Source organism: Atractosteus spatula, chromosome 14 (genome assembly GCF_055471065.1).
Source record: "Atractosteus spatula isolate fAtrSpa1 chromosome 14, fAtrSpa1.hap1, whole genome shotgun sequence".
Lineage (NCBI taxonomy): Eukaryota > Metazoa > Chordata > Actinopteri > Semionotiformes > Lepisosteidae > Atractosteus > Atractosteus spatula.
Window position 1 is genome coordinate 19,348,757 of NC_142719.1, and position 18,848 is coordinate 19,367,604.

General features: G+C 43.0%; 2 protein-coding genes across 9 annotated transcripts in view; one reads left to right on the plus strand and one right to left on the minus strand.

Moving 5' to 3' along the window:
- Positions 1 to 18,848, plus strand: part of LOC148820867 (CD209 antigen-like protein C) — a 90,781-nt gene that overhangs the window by 26,260 nt on the left and 45,673 nt on the right. The window lies entirely within an intron of this gene.
- The window catches only part of pnpla6 (patatin-like phospholipase domain containing 6), a 53,091-nt gene that overhangs the window by 7,223 nt on the left and 27,020 nt on the right, over positions 1 to 18,848 (minus strand). For 3 of the 8 annotated variants that reach the window (XM_088932132.1, XM_088932130.1, XM_088932131.1), the window contains exons 18-31: positions 16,312 to 16,443; positions 15,126 to 15,249; positions 14,590 to 14,703; positions 14,230 to 14,305; positions 13,793 to 13,942; positions 13,434 to 13,497; positions 12,991 to 13,159; positions 12,134 to 12,316; positions 11,633 to 11,751; positions 10,595 to 10,751; positions 10,064 to 10,180; positions 8,083 to 8,152; positions 4,148 to 4,264; positions 1,939 to 2,055 (exon numbers count right to left, since the gene is read on the minus strand). In XM_088932132.1, coding sequence (XP_088788258.1) covers positions 1,939 to 2,055; positions 4,148 to 4,264; positions 8,083 to 8,152; positions 10,064 to 10,180; positions 10,595 to 10,751; positions 11,633 to 11,751; positions 12,134 to 12,316; positions 12,991 to 13,159; positions 13,434 to 13,497; positions 13,793 to 13,942; positions 14,230 to 14,305; positions 14,590 to 14,703; positions 15,126 to 15,249; positions 16,312 to 16,443 — 1,709 coding nt within the window. The remainder of the gene's footprint in view (positions 1 to 1,938; positions 2,056 to 4,147; positions 4,265 to 8,082; positions 8,153 to 10,063; positions 10,181 to 10,594; positions 10,752 to 11,632; positions 11,752 to 12,133; positions 12,317 to 12,990; positions 13,160 to 13,433; positions 13,498 to 13,792; positions 13,943 to 14,229; positions 14,306 to 14,589; positions 14,704 to 15,125; positions 15,250 to 16,311; positions 16,444 to 18,848) is intronic. The other 5 variants (XM_088932136.1, XM_088932133.1, XM_088932135.1 and 2 more) reach the window with 4 other exon arrangements.

Genomic DNA, 18,848 nt, shown 5'->3' on the forward strand with positions numbered 1-18,848 from the left:
TGCCCAGCAAGTCCCAGAAACTGCTATTGTACAGACTGCAGAGAGGCTCCTGCCCTGTAACACTCACTTTAATTTAGTGGCACTTTTCACTCTAGTGCACTACCACTTGAGGAATCCAAGTCGCATGGGCATGGCTTAAACCAAGGACATCTGGTCAGAGGGCTCTGTTGGTGCTTTCCAGTACTTAAATTAGCATAAATGATTGGATGGATTATCTAGACCAGAGTTCAGCAATGCACTTTAAACAGCACAGCAGAAGAAAAACAAAATTCCAAATGCTTTCTGTTTGTTAAACGCAGTGTGGACATTTCCCCAGTGGCAACACAATAATACTTCTAAACAATCCGCACCTGAATTTGTTTAGGCTCAGGTGGCTTCAAGTAGATGGGGAAATACGAAGTTTTCTGCACACCAATTTGGGTCAAAACTTAATGTCGAAAATAACTTTTACTTCTGTACTCTTTAGAAGAATCCCATAGGTTCTGTTTGCACACATTAAGTACAGCGCCGATCAAATTTAAAAAACTTCACACAACACTGTCCAAAGAGTGCTCTATTCAAGACTCACTAAATATTGTACTTATACAATATGTAAGTGACAGTGTGTGCAGAATACCCAGATTTCCCACATTGGTACAAATTAATTCCATCCTAATAATTGTGTTTTTCTCGCTGCAAATCCAAACAAACTTTTCGACCCATGTTTGCTCCGCTGTAAACAGACATCAGGGTAACACGGACCATAGGAGCAACACAGATGCAGGAAAGTTTGCAGGGAAATAAAATAAAGCTAGAGCAAAAAAAGAGTGGATCAAGGTAATTTGAGATACAAGTTACAAGGAAAAAGAACAAAACACCCTTTTGTGCTTCACTTACAAAAATTAATTTCAAGTCAATGCTAGCAGGTATTTTTCCTATAAACATAAACTGTATTAGCTCAAAACCATCTATTACAGGTTCCAGGGTGTGCCAAATTACCATTCTGACAGTGCCTTTAATGTTAGGGCATGTTTCAAAATGTCTTTACAGTGTTTTCATTCTCAACAAGATTTCAAATAGCTCTGGTACACTCAAATCCAGGTCACCCGATAGCATTGACTGTAGGCACCATGCTTGATCCTGCTAGTGCATGAATCATGTCAGTGCATGAAATAGCTTTTACATCAAGTGTCTATTTCAGTCAAGTCCTTGTGTGACTACATGCCTGTTTCCATTTGCCCTTTGAGTTCAGCCAGACTGAGAAAAAAGGCTTTTTTTTGGTATGGGGGAAGAACTCATTTTAATGTAGAACTAAGCAAGTGTTTGTCATTGTTCTCTTTGCTCTATTCTCTTATTTTCTAAGGCTCTGATATTTCACACAAGTCCAGTACCTGGTAAGGAAACAAACACGGAAGGAATATCCGATTTGAAATCAGTAATTGCTAATGTATACCTTTCTTCATCCATACATTTTCATGTCTGACCTGATAGTCAGGGACAGTTGTAGTCCTGTACAATATAGGATCTGATACAAGTACTCAAAATCGTCAAAGTAACAGGATAGCTTTTGAATGAACGGGGGACCACGGACCATAGAGTGGAAACTACATTGCCGTGCACTTAAAATCACGAACAGGAGTCAGTTCTTTATGTAATTAGCCACTACCAATCAAAGGGGCTAGGATAGGCTGTTCTTATATTCGTACGTCGAGACTTTGGGCTTGTGAGTTCAGAATGTATTAAGAACATCAGTCACGCATGATGAAAAAGATGCTAAATGTCCTGAAATTTAATCAGGACCTGCTGGCCCTCCAGAGCAGATGGAAAGGAAGCATGTTAAACTGTCCAACCCTGCTGGCTGTAAAAATGGTCATACTCACCCCTGGCCAGTGCTAATGCCTGGCCCAAACCTTTTCACCTTACCCCGGACTCGGGCTGGACCCGGGTCGCCTTACTTGCCTGGCAGGTTGTTGATGTAGCCGCCATCCATGAGCAAGTTGCCATCTTTGGGGTCGCACAGTGGAGGCAGGTACCCGGAAAGGGTCATGCTAGCCCGCACATAGCGCCACAGTGAGCCTGGCACACACCGGAGGGGAGGGACACGTTTCAATCAGTCCACACAAAACACGAACCACTGCCCTTAGGCTGCCTCCTGCTGCCTCCTCCCTTCACCCCCTGGGCCGTGCGTGCGTGCGTGCCGGAATCGGGGGAGGTGGCCGAAGGGGTGACGGACTCCGGAGAGGCAGGAGGAGACACCCCAATCTCTAACCCCATTGTCAGGACGGGCTGCACAGCATCTCTGGATTTCTGCGTCTGCAGAGACAATCCATCAGCAATAGCCCACCGCACAGGATTCTTTTGACAAGACCTAATGGGAGATCAGGAATGTATAATGCACAGCCAAAGGAGTATGGATAGGTCACTTGATATAGATGGGGCTGGACATCATATTGGGCTGGGGGCATCATAAAGCAATGCAACAGTTTAAATACACTTCTGTTCCACTGCATTCTAAAGAAATTATTTTTTAATTCTTTGGAAATCATGGGCTATAGGGCCACAGTTATCTAACTATAGCACAAGACAGTCTTTGATCTTGTAAATGGGCCTTTAAAAGTGGGTAAGCAAACACACGGGTCTACAGAGCTATGGCTGTCAGCTGTAAGGTGCTGTGCAAGGACCCAACAAAGGGGTTTGGGATCTCTCAGTGAACACGTTGGGGCAGCCAGCCAGTCCAGGTCCTGCCCTCCTTGACTCTACCACTAGAGGGCAGGAGACTAGACGAGACATGGGTTGGAAGGAGACTGTCTCCTGACACAGGTGCTCATGGGATGCAGTTGGGTGGGCTTGGAGGGTGACAGAACAAAGCGAGGCACTTGTGTGGCTTTCTGGGGGGCAATAAAAAAGCTGTACAGAGTTAAATATCAAACAGAATTAGAAATAATCATGTTTTTGAAAGATTTTGGTGGGATTACATTTGAAAAGATACTCTTCTTTTGTGTAGCATCCAGAACAGACACAGCTCCTTGAGAAGGTGAAGGACACAAAAAGAATGCAAAAAAAGCAAGTGAAGCGGGTGGCAAAACGTCCGAGAAAAAGCGGAAAAAAAAAGGTTGTGGTGGTGTTTGGAGAAAAAGCTTGCTGCCACACAGAAAGAGCTTCCAGGCTTTCTTCATCACTGGGAGAGAGCAACTTGTTGAAAAAAACAAAAACAATGAAAAGTTGCAAGCAACAGTGCTTGAAAAATAAAAATAAATAACCAAACCTAAGACTACCTCAAACTGAATGCCAGGATTCAGGAGGGTCACGAGGAGATATCCAGATCTCTAACCCTGTCATCAAGACCGGCTAAACAGTATCCCAAGATTTCTGCACATGCCCACCCTACAGGGTCATTTTCACGAGTTTTAGCAAGGCACTACTAATAAAAAAGGAACATATAATGCACACCCAAAGTGTGGATAAGTCACCTGATATTGATGAGGCTGGACTTCATCATAAAGCAATCTGACAGTGTAAAGCAGTTTCTGTTCCACTGACCACGCGAGGAAATGTGCCAGTGTCACATAAGGCCCATAAAATGCCAATGTGCATCCCGTCACGCAGTTTTGCCAAAATAGCTAGCTGGGTACAGCTGCACACAAAGCTGTTACAACCAACAGCGAACCACAGAAAAAGAATCAAGGGAAAATAACAGAAAAAATTATGGAATACAGGCGGTACCTTACGGCCCATTTAAAAACAAAAAGAATGCTGCTTTCAAAAAGTGAAAGCTCCAAAGACACGGCATTCACATCTCCTTTAACAGATGATATACACGCATATACAGAAAAATGAACAGACTCCCACTTCTTGTACCAGACAAGTGCACCACACGAAATGAAAACAGAACCGAACCATGCATCTCCGACCCATGGATGACTACCTGCATGACTGAGCGAGCCTAGTCCAAAATTTTAGTCACCAATTCAAGTGGAGAAGTTTGGGACAGATTTTGGGAAAACCAATTTTGAGAAATGGCGTTTCCTTCCAAACCATGGGTTCCCAATGTCCAGCCGGTCAGGCACGTGGTGAAAAGGGTGCGGGGAAAGAGAAAGAACAGGAAACTTTGAGGGAGAGGGTGAGGTTTGAGAGGTTCCTTGGAGGGGAGGGGGGGCTCAATTCTGACCTGGGACATTGTTTACATAGCAGCCATCCACAAGCAAGTGACCATCCTTGGGGTCGCAGAGAGGAGGTAAATAGGGGGTGTAGGATGCACTCGCTCTGACATAGCGCCAGACACAGCCTGTCGAATGAAGGTGAAGAGTAAATAAAAAATGGACAGCCACAGAGCAAGAGACCAAGATAGGGAAGGAGGGAGAGAGGACAAAGAGCTGGGGAAAGGGTGGAAAAGAGCAGGGAAAAGCACAGCAAGAGCTTCCTGAATTGCAGCATTCTGGATCACGAGGACAATCCACGTTTCTATCAACAACCCCTCAACTTGCATAGTACCCATACACACTAAATCTACAGTGCTGTAACCTTCCGATTGCAGGCTTTCGCCAGTTAATACTGTAAACTGGGACAGAGCACAGCCGAACTGGCTACCAGGAGGCAACAGCACCTCACACTGACACTCCCCTGTCGACCAGCCTAAGGATCCACTGTTGCGCGTGTGGAACAATACCCCCACCTCCATCCCTGTTAAGGGTACTCAACTCACTCTGGGCAGAAACGTGAACAATTACACCCCTCTCCTCCCTACTATTCACGAGGCTGGCACTAAACAAATTGATTACAACTACAAAACACTCAACTTTTTTCCCTTTGGGATGAATATGCTTAAGAATAATACTGTCTGTAATTAATAACAACCTTTCTTTCCAGTTTCTTTCCCCAAAATGAATAAAAAGGACCCCCTTAATAATCAGCAGTGCTGTAGTTTTACACATGTGACTACAGAATAAGAGAGTGAGGCTTAGTGTTAGTCCCATTAAAAGACAGACAGAGGGCAGAAGGACCCCACACAGATGCTAATCCACAGAGGTTGATCCCTCCCTCCTCCTCACCATGCAAGATCAGAGTACATCTACTGTTAGAGCAAGAGACAGATCTCTACAAGCATGAAAAAAGCATAGTCTCTAGTTTCGAACAAAGGATCTTTCAGGTTATCCAATCTGACATAATCACTAGGATCTAATGCAATTTCTAGGAAGAAAAGAAGAATGTGTGTGCGGGGGGATGACTTTCTCGTACCGAAGAACTGATACCAGTTTAAAATGGAATAAAATGGAAAGCTGTTGACTCTGGCGCCCTCAAGATACTCAATATGCAACATGGAGGCTGCAGTTCAGGTCAGTAACTGCTGGCTAGTCCCGTTAGCTGGGGATCCTTATATGCCGTGGTATAATGATGGACAAGACTAATTACTACAGGGGTGCTTTCTAGTAATGATTCCAAGTTATGCTTTAAAGTGTAATCAGATCTCATCTAAAACATCAAATGACAAGCCTCAGCACCTGAAAGAATAGCCAGACACATCGCTAAAGCAAATGTTAAGCAAGACAGGCTGAATTCAAACCTGTTCAGGTCAACACGCTCATTTTAAGCCTGGGGGACTCCTTGCACATAATATCAACCTTATGCTTTTGTTAAAACTAAATTACCACAATGGAGGATATACCACCTCTGTATAACCAACTACACACATCAGGGTAGGGGAGATGATCTCAAAAGAAAGAAGATTCCAAAGTATGGAAAAGTTTGTGTGAGTTTCTAGATTCTATGTTCTGCAATAAAGGAAAGTATCTTTGATTATTTTTAAAGATATCTTTGAAGTTTCCTTGCCTGTACAGCATACTAACTATGCCCCCCTTGAAATACTTTTAGTGGAGTAAAATCCAATTAGAATCTACATCAGTTGTGGTCAGCGTGATGGGTTTTAGGGTTGAAAAGCAGTGCTAAAATCAAGCTCTTCAAAATATAAAGTTTTATGTTCATAACCACAGCTTTTGACACAAGCAGATTTAGCAGATCTCTCCAGTAGTAGTCCAGGATTCACTTGAAATCCAGCCACAGTAATCTGGGATGGGGAAAATTGACTATATTCGTGAATATACAAATGCTGTGCCTCTATTTAATTTCTATTTGTATTGAAGGATGTATTTTGATAATAATGTTAATCATAACCACATGAAACACATACATGATCACACATAATCTGAATTAACACCAGATATTTTCAGACTGCAATTCAACACCAAAGTTGCAAGATGTTGTGAAAATCAAACATGGGCAATGCCAGAAGTTGACTCCAGCATACACGCAAATTGGGTGTGCAGGACTGTTATAATACTCTAACCTGCAGTATTATGAATGCCATAGAGGTATTGCAGGTGATGAACCACAAACCCAAAGCAAAAGATCAAACCTAATTCCAGAGACTAAGCAACAGAATTAGGAGAGACCTCACTCAGACAGGCGTGCCATTGGTTAGTGTCCATGCAGTTAGAGCTTCACCATGCAGCTGGACTACGGTATATAATGGTTGTAACAACTGATTTATCAAACCAATTACTGCTACTGCTTTTTCTCCAAATAGCAGTCGAGAGCAATATCCCCAACAGGATGACATTCCAAAGCTTTGTGCCCAAGTTCCTGAACTACTGTAGATACTGTACGTTTCCAAAGCTGAATCTCAGAGGAAACTACGCTCCTTCTATTTTTCTTTTCTTCCTCTCCCATAAGACATTGACCTTGCAATAGCTCCCACAAAATGGGAGAATGCTACAGAGAAAAAGGTTTTGGGAAATCCCATGCTAGTTTATGTTAAGCAGTTATTGTGCAGTTAACTGCCAACTGACTGACTGTCCCAACACATTTTACACATTGCTGTCGCTGTGAGGGGGGTGTCATGGCCTTAAAGACAGCTCTGTGGGACAGCAACACACTTTCCCTCATTCCTGTCTCCGTCCCAGCTTCTTGGCAGTCTTATGAGAAGACTACTGGAGCTGTCACTTAGAGTAGCACCGAAAGCTGCCTTTAACACAGAGCCACAGGAAAACATATTACAGATGCCATCAGTATTCAACAACGTGCCGTTTTCATAGAACTTTATTTTCATGCTTTTTTGGGGAAAAAGCAGTCTGTAGTCAGTAAGTTTGAAGCCAGAGCATTAACAAGACTCCAGGGGTCATTTCAGACTGTCAGCATTGCTGCTTTACTTCTCAGCATGATTTAAGCATTACAATATTTTTTTTCTTAGTGAACAGAATAATCCTGCAGGAAAAGTTAATTGACAAAAAAAGAAGAGTCAAGGAGGTTGGATGTGCATTTCCTGGAGAAAATCAAAATAGAGCCTGTGTGCAACAATGAGACATTATGTGTCTTAGACTGTCTGCTTTATTAGGCGATTCTGTTATACAACAAGAACAGAAAGAAAATGTGTACACTAAGAATATAAACTAACTTAACAGGACAAGCTACAGGCAGAAAATTAAATACCTGTAGAGGGTAGGAACACAATTATGACAATTTTCTTTGATTGTGAGAAATCAAATTGGAAAAACATGCTGGTCCTTTTGAACCCTGGAGCCAAATGTTAACATTAAACATAAAGCAAAGATGAAATTAGTCATACAGCACTTCAAACTGGCTTAAAGATCAACACTGTTAAGAATGAATTAAGGGGAATTAACCCCCATCCCTTTAACTGGCAAAAACAGTTACAGTATGTCTGGGGTTATAAAATGTACCAGGACGTTTGATTGGGTTGTTGCAACATTCCAAAGCTTCAATGTTAAAATTTAGCCTTACATTCTGTATATTTTCTTGCTTGATTCCTCGGAATGTAAATGGATAATCTGCTCTACCTGGAAGATGTAAGCATGTCTCACCTAAACGTAACTGACTTACTCGCTATTAAAAATACTGCAGTGTGGCACATGATGTCACAGCTAACATTCCTCCTCTGCTGTCCGTTTTACTAAAACTGTGAGGTTCCCAGGCATCGGGTCAGTAGAACCCCGTACAGTGCAGAAGCAAGTCTGCAACTGAGTCCTGGGTAGCGATCCAGAGGGAGGAGACTCTGCCGAATGCGTACAGAAGACAGGTCCGCTGACTCACCATCTTTGTGGACACGCATCGCTGAAGCCGTGATATCAGTTGTCACGTTGAAGTAAGGCAGCCACAAATCCTTGGGGAGAGAGACAAACAACTACAGAAACAGCCTGATACACACACCATTGCTGAAGGTTTATATTTATACCACAATTAAGCTCGCTGTTGTGGTTTTACAGTTGTGAGAAAAAGTTTGGGAACCCTTAGGACTTACCTGGATTTCTGCATGAATGGCTCCTAAAATGTGATCTGATCTTCATAGTCATAATAGTCAAGTCATAATAAATAAAGACAGTCTTATTTAACAAACAACACACACAACATTTTACATTGCCATATCTTTATTGAACAAATGGTTTAAACAATCAAGGTCACTGATGGAAAAAGCCATTTGTGCAGAAATCCAGATAATTCCAAATGGCTCAAAAATGTTTTCTCACAACTGTAATTGATAATTATTGTACTCTTTCACCCCAAGCCAATGAAGACCTCCCTATAAAATGGTTTACTTTTTAACACCAATCTATGTCCATGTTGACCAGACATATTAATTCAGGTCAGTCCTGTGCTACAGCTTTAAGAAAATATATTTTAACTTGTGGACAATTTACAAAGATTGCTGAGCAACTGATGTTGTCCTTGTTGTTGCCCTGTTGTCCTTGTTGCAATAGAAGATATTAGAAACCTCATTAACGTATAAATGAGAATGGATAAGAAGCACAAATAAGAAAGTTTTTGTATATGTGGAACAATTTAAGTGAATACATTTAAAGGAAAGACTGAACGTTTGACTAAAAACTACATCATTGTATTTTTTGTTTTTTTCTGAGAAGAAGCTTCTTGGAGCACATGGAAGTTAACAATTTAGGTGCATATTACTATTATGAACCATAATGGTTATGAATGGTTATGAATGGTTATGAACCATTAATGAAAGAAGTACAGTGAGTTCAAAAAGCGACACAGTGTACATTTGTAATATTCTGATTCTGAATGTACAGGTACTACAATAACCAGCAAATTAGTGGCAATTCACAATGGGAGCTGAAGATTTTTTTAATCATCCAAAATACACAATGTTACCAAATGGTGATAATACCTTAAAAAAGCATCTTACAAATGAAGAAAAAACTAAGATTTCCAGCCCTATTTACAGTATAACACAGGCACAAATCTTAATAATAATAATAATAATAATAATAATTCCTTACACTTATAAAGCGCTTTTCTGGACACTCCACTCAAAGTGCTTTACAGGTAATGGGGACTCCCCTCCACCACCACCACCACCAATGTGCAGCCATAGTGCGCCAGAACGCTCACCACACACCAGCTATCAGTGGGGAGGAGAGCAGAGTAATGTAACCAATTCATATTATTATTAGGGTTTTTAGGAGGCCATGATTGGTAAGGGCCAATGGGAAATTTTGGCCAGGATGCCAGGGTTACACCCCTACTCTTTTCAAGAAACACTCTGGGATTTTTAATGACCACAGAGAATCAGGACCTCGGTTTTATGTCTCATCCGAAGGACAGCGCCTGTTTACAGTATAGTATCCCCGTCACTATACTGGGGCATTAGGACCCACATGGACCACAGGGTGAGCGCCCCCTGCTGGCCCCACTAACACCTCTTCCAGCAGCAACCTTAGTTTTTCCCAGGAGGTCTCCAATCCAGGTACTGACCAGGCTTACACCTGCTTAGCTTCAGTGGGTTGCCAGTTGTGAGTTGCAGGGTGATATGGCTGCTGGATGCCAAATCTTTGCTTAACAAAGCTACTCTTATTTGGAGCTCTCAGTGCAGAATCCAGTCTGCCGGCCTTAAGACTCACTTTTTTTCCAATTTCTGAATGAGGTGTACCTGTGCTGGCACTGTTCCCTAGTATAAGAGTACAGAGCTGAGCACAGCTCTTTCTGAGAGGGGCCTGACAGCCACGGCACTTTGCTGGAAGAGGGGCAGCTGCGTAGCTCAGTGGACATACAGTACCTCTATCTGCTTGTCCTCAAACACCTTGGAGATGCTGGTGTTGAACGCAGACCCTGAGAACATGGAGGTGATAGGATAGGTGAGGTCCAGCACAGTCTTAAACACCGAGTTCATGGACTAGAAGAAAAGAAACAGTGAAGAACTCATTATTCTACAGCCACTGCATTTAAAACCAAGGCAGGAGTATAGAAAAACATATCCAGCCATGTTGCTGAAGCCAGTAACTTAATTTCTTTGAAATAACATGACCAAACAATACCCTTGGAGTTACTAACTACTATCAAAGATGGGTTAGATGGCTACTCTTGTTTGTAACCTTTCTTATTCTAACACTTATTCTTATCAAACAACTGGGGTGTTTTTTTTCTTTAAAAAATCAAGTACACATTTATGGTTACAACTCAATGGGAACTAAACTCCAAATCCAATTACGAGTCAAGTTGGTTTGTTTTGTTTTAATGGGATTCTGCACCAATAGTGTCTTACGTGAAGAGTGAAGCGTGTTTCGTGTCTCAGCACTCAGTGACCCACCTTGGACCACTCTCGCGCCCTCTGTTTGGTGCGTACGGCGCTACGCTCCTCGGCATACAGCGCCCCGATGAAGGAGCCAATGGATGTTCCACCCACAATGTCTATGGGGATGCCGGCCTCCTCCATGGCCTTAATAACCCCCACGTGAGAACAGCCCCTGCAAATCACAAGTCAGCATGTTACTGTCAGACTCCAGGTTTGCATCCAGTATACGGCCCGTTTTGACTCTACACCTCTTATTTTTCACCCGTGGCTTTCCATGGTCATGGTAAAGGCCCAAGCCTGCCCCGAGAGGGTTTCTTAAAGCGTCTCTGAGGCTCGGTTAAAAATTTGCCATCAGTCAACTTCTGCCACATTTAACAAGCATGTTCACATATGTAGCCTCATTCTTCCTGAAGACTATTGCACTCAGTAACACTAAAGGTACATGACTTATGTTCCTTTTTACAACAGAAAACTGTGCAGCACTGTGTTTAATTTCGTGTTCTTTTGTTATTTGGTGTATTTATGTTGATTTGCACGGTGTATTAAGTGCATCCATGAAATATTCACAGTACAGGCAAAGTTTGTAGTAACTTATTTTTTCTAATGGACTTCAGAGAATGCCTGCACTTTCCCTATTAATGTACTGTATGGAACAAATACTTCGCTGTCCAAATAATATTTCATGGCACATCAAAATGAGTCAACTCATTTAATGAACTGCACTGAATTAGAAACTCCAATCCCCTGCTCTTCTGCCATAACAGATCTGACTGAGAGGACTAAAGATGAATGTTCTCCTCGCTGACAATTTATTGGGGAGATCAGTGCTCTTATTTTTGACTTGTCCCACTACAACTGTTTGCGTTCTCTTCAGAAAGCAGTCCAGCACTACTGAGGAAGTTGGGATTTGTATTAGGGCTGCAGAGGCTTCATCAAGTTTCATTCCTAGCACTGTGCAATGCTTCTTCTCTTCCCCCCACAACACTTCCTGCAACACTTTTTCTCAACAGCTTGAGGGATTTGGTCAAGTTACTGCAATGGCCAATCGGGTACCTGGCTCCCCCTCCTCCTAGGACCAGCGCAATGCTGTTTCCTGTCAAAACCCTGGCCAACCGGGAGAAATCGCTGTACCGGTCCACCGTCTTTTCAAACACCTTCTCGTACATCTCCCTCTGTCAACACAACACACAGAACAGCACACAGAGTCAATAGGCACTGCCTATACTTCCTCTTTGCAAAATGCTATCCCAAGTATAAACCCACTCATATGCTCATAGTATGTAATGATTCCCAATGCTTTTCAAACATGGGAAAAGTCTGATCTTCTATTTGTCACTACACATGTAAATTCGTACTAGCGCAAATCACAGAATTTTATAAGGATCATTTTCAAGAGATGTCTATCTGTGCAAAAGTTACTCCAAATGCTGACTCAGGAACATCAGGTAACTGGTGCAAGCATTGGCCAAGAGTCCAGATCCTTGCTTCTGCGCCAACCATGATATGGACAAAAGAGCAAACTGGCAGTTCTGTTAGTGGGCGTGGTGCCCTTACCAGCCTGGTGGGGCTGCGCCGAGAGAAGACGCGACGAGGGCACTTGAGGTGGAGGTGCCCGGAGCACCAGCTGCGCATGTTGAGCCATTCGACTGTGCGTGCTGGGCTGGGCCCGTCCTCCTTGTGCAGGAGGACAAGCTGCTTGAGGGCTCGGACTGCAGTGTTCTCCAGCATCTGCTCCAGCTGAGAGACAGGGAGAAGAGAGAGAGAGATCAGGGATCAAAGAAAGGCATCTGCAGCGAAGAGGTGACTCATATTCGCTTGTAGCTGTCCAGGGAGCGAGAGCAAGGCAGTGAGAAATAGACTGAGCACACAGACATGAAGAGTTATTTTCAGAGAATAAGCTTGTGCTTGGAGACTTTGGACAAAGGATGCAGAAAGAGACAGGAAGTAGTAAGAGACTAGAACGAAGTGATAGAGCACAACTACAAAAATATTAGCGACCCGAGTGCTCATCCTCACTCAAATGATCACATCCTTTTGGTGACAGTTAATCCATAGGTGGCCTAATGGGTAGGAGACCTACTTCCATCACCTTTCTTGCCAAGGGCCCTTCCCAGATGTCCTATGGAATCCTATGGAATCCCAATCCTATGAAAACCCATAGATGATACAGTTCAATCTCACAAACCCATAGTGTCACCACAGCCTCGGCTAAAGAAAGAGCATGTAGAGATTGGGTGCGAAGTGTTTCATCAAGGCTCTGAAAACATGGCTCAGCCTGTTCAAACTGGTATTGTGGCTCACAAAGCCCCAACCATTATTCTGTGGGGTTCCTGATGGTCCAACACTAAACATAGGTACAGTATGTTCAACCACACACATGCACAAGCACACCGAAGAGAAGGGTGTTTTACCTCTCCCAGAGTGGGCTCCTGGTCACCCAGTCCAATAATGAGGATGCAGTCAGCTTGTCGAATGCAGCGCTGGGTCCAGGGGGTCATGGTGCTGTCAGTCTGGTACAGCACGATGCGGTTAATATCCTCCTGCTGGGCCAGCCAGCCCGACAGACGGTACTCATGAATACTACAGAGACAACGCAAGAGCAGGGTCAATAAAAAGGAGCCAGAGAAAAGTCACAAAGTGAGATTTAAACATTTGCTTGTCAGTTCCTTTTAAAAATTTCTCTTCACATGGGCCACTTTCCCTCCCCAAATAGGCCACTATTGTTTAACCAGTCTTTCTGCTAGAAACATGAGTCCATAGCATCACATCTCAATGACTATCAAAGCTGAGATCAGACCACCTCTCCCACCCATACACTAATGTTCAAGAACACACACGACCACTGGCCACTCACCTATCCAAAGCTGAGGCTCCCAGGCGCTCTCGGATGATGTCACTGGTTAAGAGGAGGGTGGGACCTGAAAAAGAATTTTAAAAACATTAATTGAAGACATTCCTTTATTCTCTTTCTCACTGACTTCATCACATAAATTAGCAACAGGGGCAGGTGATCAAGTGAGTACAGTCTGGCTGGGATCCTTATTACATGTTCTTTTGGTTTCTTCTGACAAACCCCTTTGATTCAGCATTCTCTAGCCTCAAATATCTCCATTTTCCATCTTCTATTACTCCATCTTCTCTTCTGTCCTGTTGGGCCCATATGCGACCGTGTCAACCACAGTTCTCCTTGCACCAGAGAGGAACAAGACGTACCAATGGCATTGAGGGCATGACTCAGCTCCAGGTTGAAGGCATTGACTGGCACGTCATCGCAGATGGGCAACACTGCCACAGTGGACAGATTGCTGGCAGGGTTGGTAACATCGTGGCTGGTGCCCACTGCGGATAATCCCAAAGCCGAACCTGAGAGAAAGAAGGGCTCCTTAATGCATGCTGTCTTTTCCTTTCAGGGTGAGTGCTTTCCCATTGTGCTTGAGAACATAATAAAGGTTTTAAATAAAAGGAGGCCATTCAGCCTATCTAGACCATTTAGACACTAGTAGTTATTCCAGACTAATAATGTCTAGGCTGAACCTAGCCAACACCAAATCCTGATCAAGAAACAAGTAAAATGCAACACAAAACTGTCCAATGACAGACCAAGCCAAGCTTCATGTTCCTCAAAATGATATTAAGCTTCCATGACTGACCAGATAAAGGGCCTCGAACTTGCTGGAGGTTCCCCAAAATCTTCTGTCCCAACAAGTGGATCAGTCTGGTCACAACCTGAAAGAGTGCAAGATCATGGTCAATAATGAGTGGTAATTCATTATTTCTAGGCTTCAGTACAGCAATACAAACCAAATGAGAATTTGAAACAAAACACATGAATTTAGAACTTCACCTGGACTATAATGATCTAAGCATGAACAGTAAGAGAATCCAACAGAATGCACAAAGGATATTTTGTAACAAAAGGAAACTTCAGATTATCTAAAGTTTGTCTTCTTAACCTTCTGGGGGTTTAAAACACCAATAACCCCTCCCCCTGCTTGCCAATGCTCACTGACCTGTGGGTACCTCCTCTTAATGTTGTTGAGGGTGCCCTCAGGCAGTTTCACCAGTTCAGTGTCACGGACTGCATGGACAGTGGTGGCACGAGGCTGCCTCGTCAGCGCCTCCACCTGAAACAAGATAAGACAGTAACTAGGTGTCTATGCCAGGCACTGCCATTTCAAAACACAACTGTAACTCCCATTAAGCGCACTGTGATCCAAACCCACTGTCTTCAGCATCCAAACATTCATGATCAGCTGCACAGGAGGCCTGAGTCATGTCCGTGGGATATTCATAGAGTTGAGATTTTAAATTCAACGTTCTCCACCATGGTTCTCCACCTTATAGCAGCCATGTTAAATATTACTGTACATTCTTGCTCATCAGCGATAGCCCATTCTTGTTCTGGAAAGAAATAGGTCTTCATTCTACCTTGGGCCTCTGAATCTTTAATCTAATCAGTAAGTATCACCACCAAGCACCCCCAAAACCCCATTTCCAGCTGATCCATTGCTGTCTATTGGTGTATAAAATGTGTTGTTGTCCTCACCACTCCTATGAGATCCCCTCTTCCATACTCTCCCACCAGCTCCTTCTTGCCATTGGCCTTGCGAATGACCGAGCGGAGACGTCCGTTCAGGACAATGTAGGTGCAATCTGACTGGTCCCCCTGCCTGGAGTGGATGGACACAAGGGGAAAGGAATAAGCAGGAGTCATCACATCCACACTACTAGGCAGGATACAGTGTGAGAGAATAGTGAATCCAGACAAATCGTTCTGGAAAACTGGTAAGAAGCTTGGCTGTTCAGTTTTGATAGGGACAGAACAATGTGGTTAGGAGCTCAAAGAAGAGCTAGGCCTTTATTTAGTTTGCAGTTTGTTTATCTTTTAGAGTAAATTAAAAAGCATTTTTCTCTTTACCTACTAGCTACTTAGCTTGTTTGTTAGGACTGAGGTAATAAAGAGTTAAAAAAAAGTTTTTAGCAAGTTAAAAGTCTAAGTTTCTAGTTGAGTAAATTTTGTGGTCTTTAGGTCCTGGGCATTCTGCCTAGTTCCCAATTGATTGCGTAACACCTGCATTCTTGTTTGTCTCATTTTGGTACTCGCACTCTCACGGATCGAGCTCTGCTGCTTAGCAACCCTCATGATAAGAACTTTGTAACCTGCTCATTATACTCCATATACAGTATATGCTGGGAAGATGCACTACAGTTTGACCTCCACTTTGCTATTCCGCTAAGTGCTTGCTCCTTGTGTACACAATAAAGACTCCTTTCTCTGACGGAACCTGAGTCACGTTTCTGATTCAACAGGACCATCAGATGTTTATATTTTATGACACCCTGCACCAGGTTGTGTGACACACAGCTCTAGTGGGCTTTTGAGTATAATTGAGAAGGAAGCACATCAGTTGAGACAACTAGTGTGCAGACTACAGTCTGAATCCTTGCACAGCCTAGGTTCAGATAGGGGGTGCCTTATCACTTGGATAGTTCCTGGAGAGATGAGAATTATTATCTTAAATCCAACTCTGTTCCTGAAGTATCACAAGTTCCTCTGGCTTTCATTTGACTCTAAGCTCTTAACAGTAGTTAACAGGATCAATTCTTTTGTTGACTTTGAACGGCCATATTCTGGAGGACTTCACTCACACCAGAGTTAAAAGTGATAAAAGCAGGAGGATCAGTGTCAGCTATCACACTTTAAGACAACGCCTGTGAAGGGAGTCTGTTACCTGTAAAGTGCCCGGCCTGCTTCCACGGCCATCCAGTCAATGGCAAAGTCCATCTGGCGCACGAATGCTGACATCCGCACTGCCACGGTGTGGGCAGCACTGAGGACCACACTGGGCTGCTCCCGCATGATCCTGCAGGGGGAAAATGTCCACAAAAAAACATTTCCGGGGTCAAGGGGCCACTCATAAGCAAGCTCATACCACTGACATTGGCAATTTAGAAATAAACAGCATTGATCCCCATGGGCATACAAAAAAAAACATGTAGATAGACAACCAGGGGTCATTTTTTTACTAAGAAATATTGAGATCATTGATATAATTGATTTTGATTATAAAGGCAAAGCAGGTCCTTCTGCAAAGCAGGTTCTTCAATCTAGAATTACCTGTTTCTAATACTTTCCCCTCACGCTCCATAAGTTTTCCCAACTGGTGATCAGTTGATCAGCCTGTGTTCACATTCTGTTCTATCCTCCTTATCTAGTTTTTCTACCTCTGATCCTTTAGAGGAGAAAATACATTTGCTTAATAGCACTCTTATCTTTTATCTATCAATGAAGGCAGTCTCCCATAAACTTGAACATAGATGGAGTCTTTCTGGCCTAAATGTACTGTACATTATCAGGCTTGGAATGATTACTTGTCTGAATATAAGGATATAAGGATACAGTCTACTAGATCCACCTACTTCTCTCACATCATTGAAAATAACTCTAGACACTTTTTCTCCACTATCAACTGACTGCTAAAGCCAAACTGCCACATTACCTGCCTCATCGCAACTTTGCAACACATTTTTAGTTTTCTTTAGCTCCAAGATCGACAACACATCACATTCTCTCCACGTATCACTTCCACACCTCTTCCCTGCTTGCCTAACTTTACTGATTCCCTTCTCTCTAACTTCTCTCTCCTTGACTCTTCATCCATCAGTAAACTGGTTTCACATATGAAATCCATCACCTGTATATTAGATCCCATTCCCACACGTTTATTTCAGTCCTGTTCCACTTCTTTCTACCCCATTGTCCTCAATAACATAAATGAATCCTTGAGCACTGGTGTTGTACCAACAGTCCTCAAAACTGCTGCCATTACCGCCAAACCAAAAAAGCCTAACATGGCTCAGGACAATCTAAACAATTTGTACCCCATCTCCTATCTACCCTTTCTTGCAAACATTCTAGAACACACTGTTACAATTCAGTTACAGTACACCAACTCATTACAAATAATCTTTCCAAACCCCTTCAAACTGGTTTCTGACAACTTCACAGCACAGAAACTGCCCTGGTCAAAGTCACTAAGACCTTCTAATAGCTTCTGATTCTGGTTCTCTTTCTATCCTCATTCTTCTTGTTCTCAGTGCTGCTTTCGACAGTGTTAACCATGATATCTTGCTTTCTCGTCTTGAGACTGTGTTTGGAGTTTCTGACATTGCTCTCAAAAGTCTTACCTCACTTATCGCTGTCACTTTATCTCTCTTGGCGGATCTAGGCCTGAAATTGGACTCGTCAAGTCTGGTGTTCCTCAGAACACGATATTGGGCCCCCCACGTTTCAGCATTTACATGTTTCATGTTTCTACTTGGTCAGCTTTTAAGATCACATGGCCTCAACTATAATTTCTATGCTGACGATACTCAAATCTACATGCATACCAAACCTGACACTGATGTGGCCGTCTCTATTCTATCTAATTGTATCCCCGACATAAAAACATGGATGACTCAATTTTCTTCATCTAAACTGTGACAAGAGTGAATTCATGCTAATTGGCACCCCCCATCAACCTTGTAAAGCCAGTGCTGTAACCCTATCTGTGGATGGCACTGTACTGTACTTGAACTTCAGTACAAATTGAAAAACCTGATTGATTCAGGCTTGACATTTGACCCACATGTGCAACATATTGTCAAAACACCTTTCTTCCACCTCAGAAATATCACTAGACTATGTCCTACGTTATTGCTAACTGTGGCTGAAAAGCTGATCAACACATTTGTTTTCTCCCGAACTGACTACGGTAACGCTCTACTCGCTGGGGTATCTAAATCTACATTGAACATACTCCAATATGTTCAAAACTCGGCATCCAGAATCCCGACCAGGTCTAGTTTAAGTGATGACATTACTCCTATCCTGGAGTCTTGCACTGGCTTCCTGTCAAGTTTCTATCGTCCTACTCCCCACCTCGTACCCTTCGCTCTTCTGGTCTCCTATGTGTCCCTCAAGCCCATCTACACTCTATGGATGACAGGGCCTTCTCCTATTATGTCCCAAAGCTCTGGAACTCTATCCCCAAGGATATCAGAGAGTCACCTTCTCTAAATGCCTTCAAATCTAGATTCAAAACCTTCTTTAGAAGAGCCTTTACTTAATAGGTTCTGTTCTTTACCCCTCTGTTCTGTATTCAGTACTCCCATCTACTGTCTCCTCTCATTGTGTATTCTCATTGTGCATATCCTGTGTATTTTTTTATTGATGCTGTCGTTTCTGTAAAGCGCTTTGAGAAGCCACCTTTAAAAGGTGCTATAT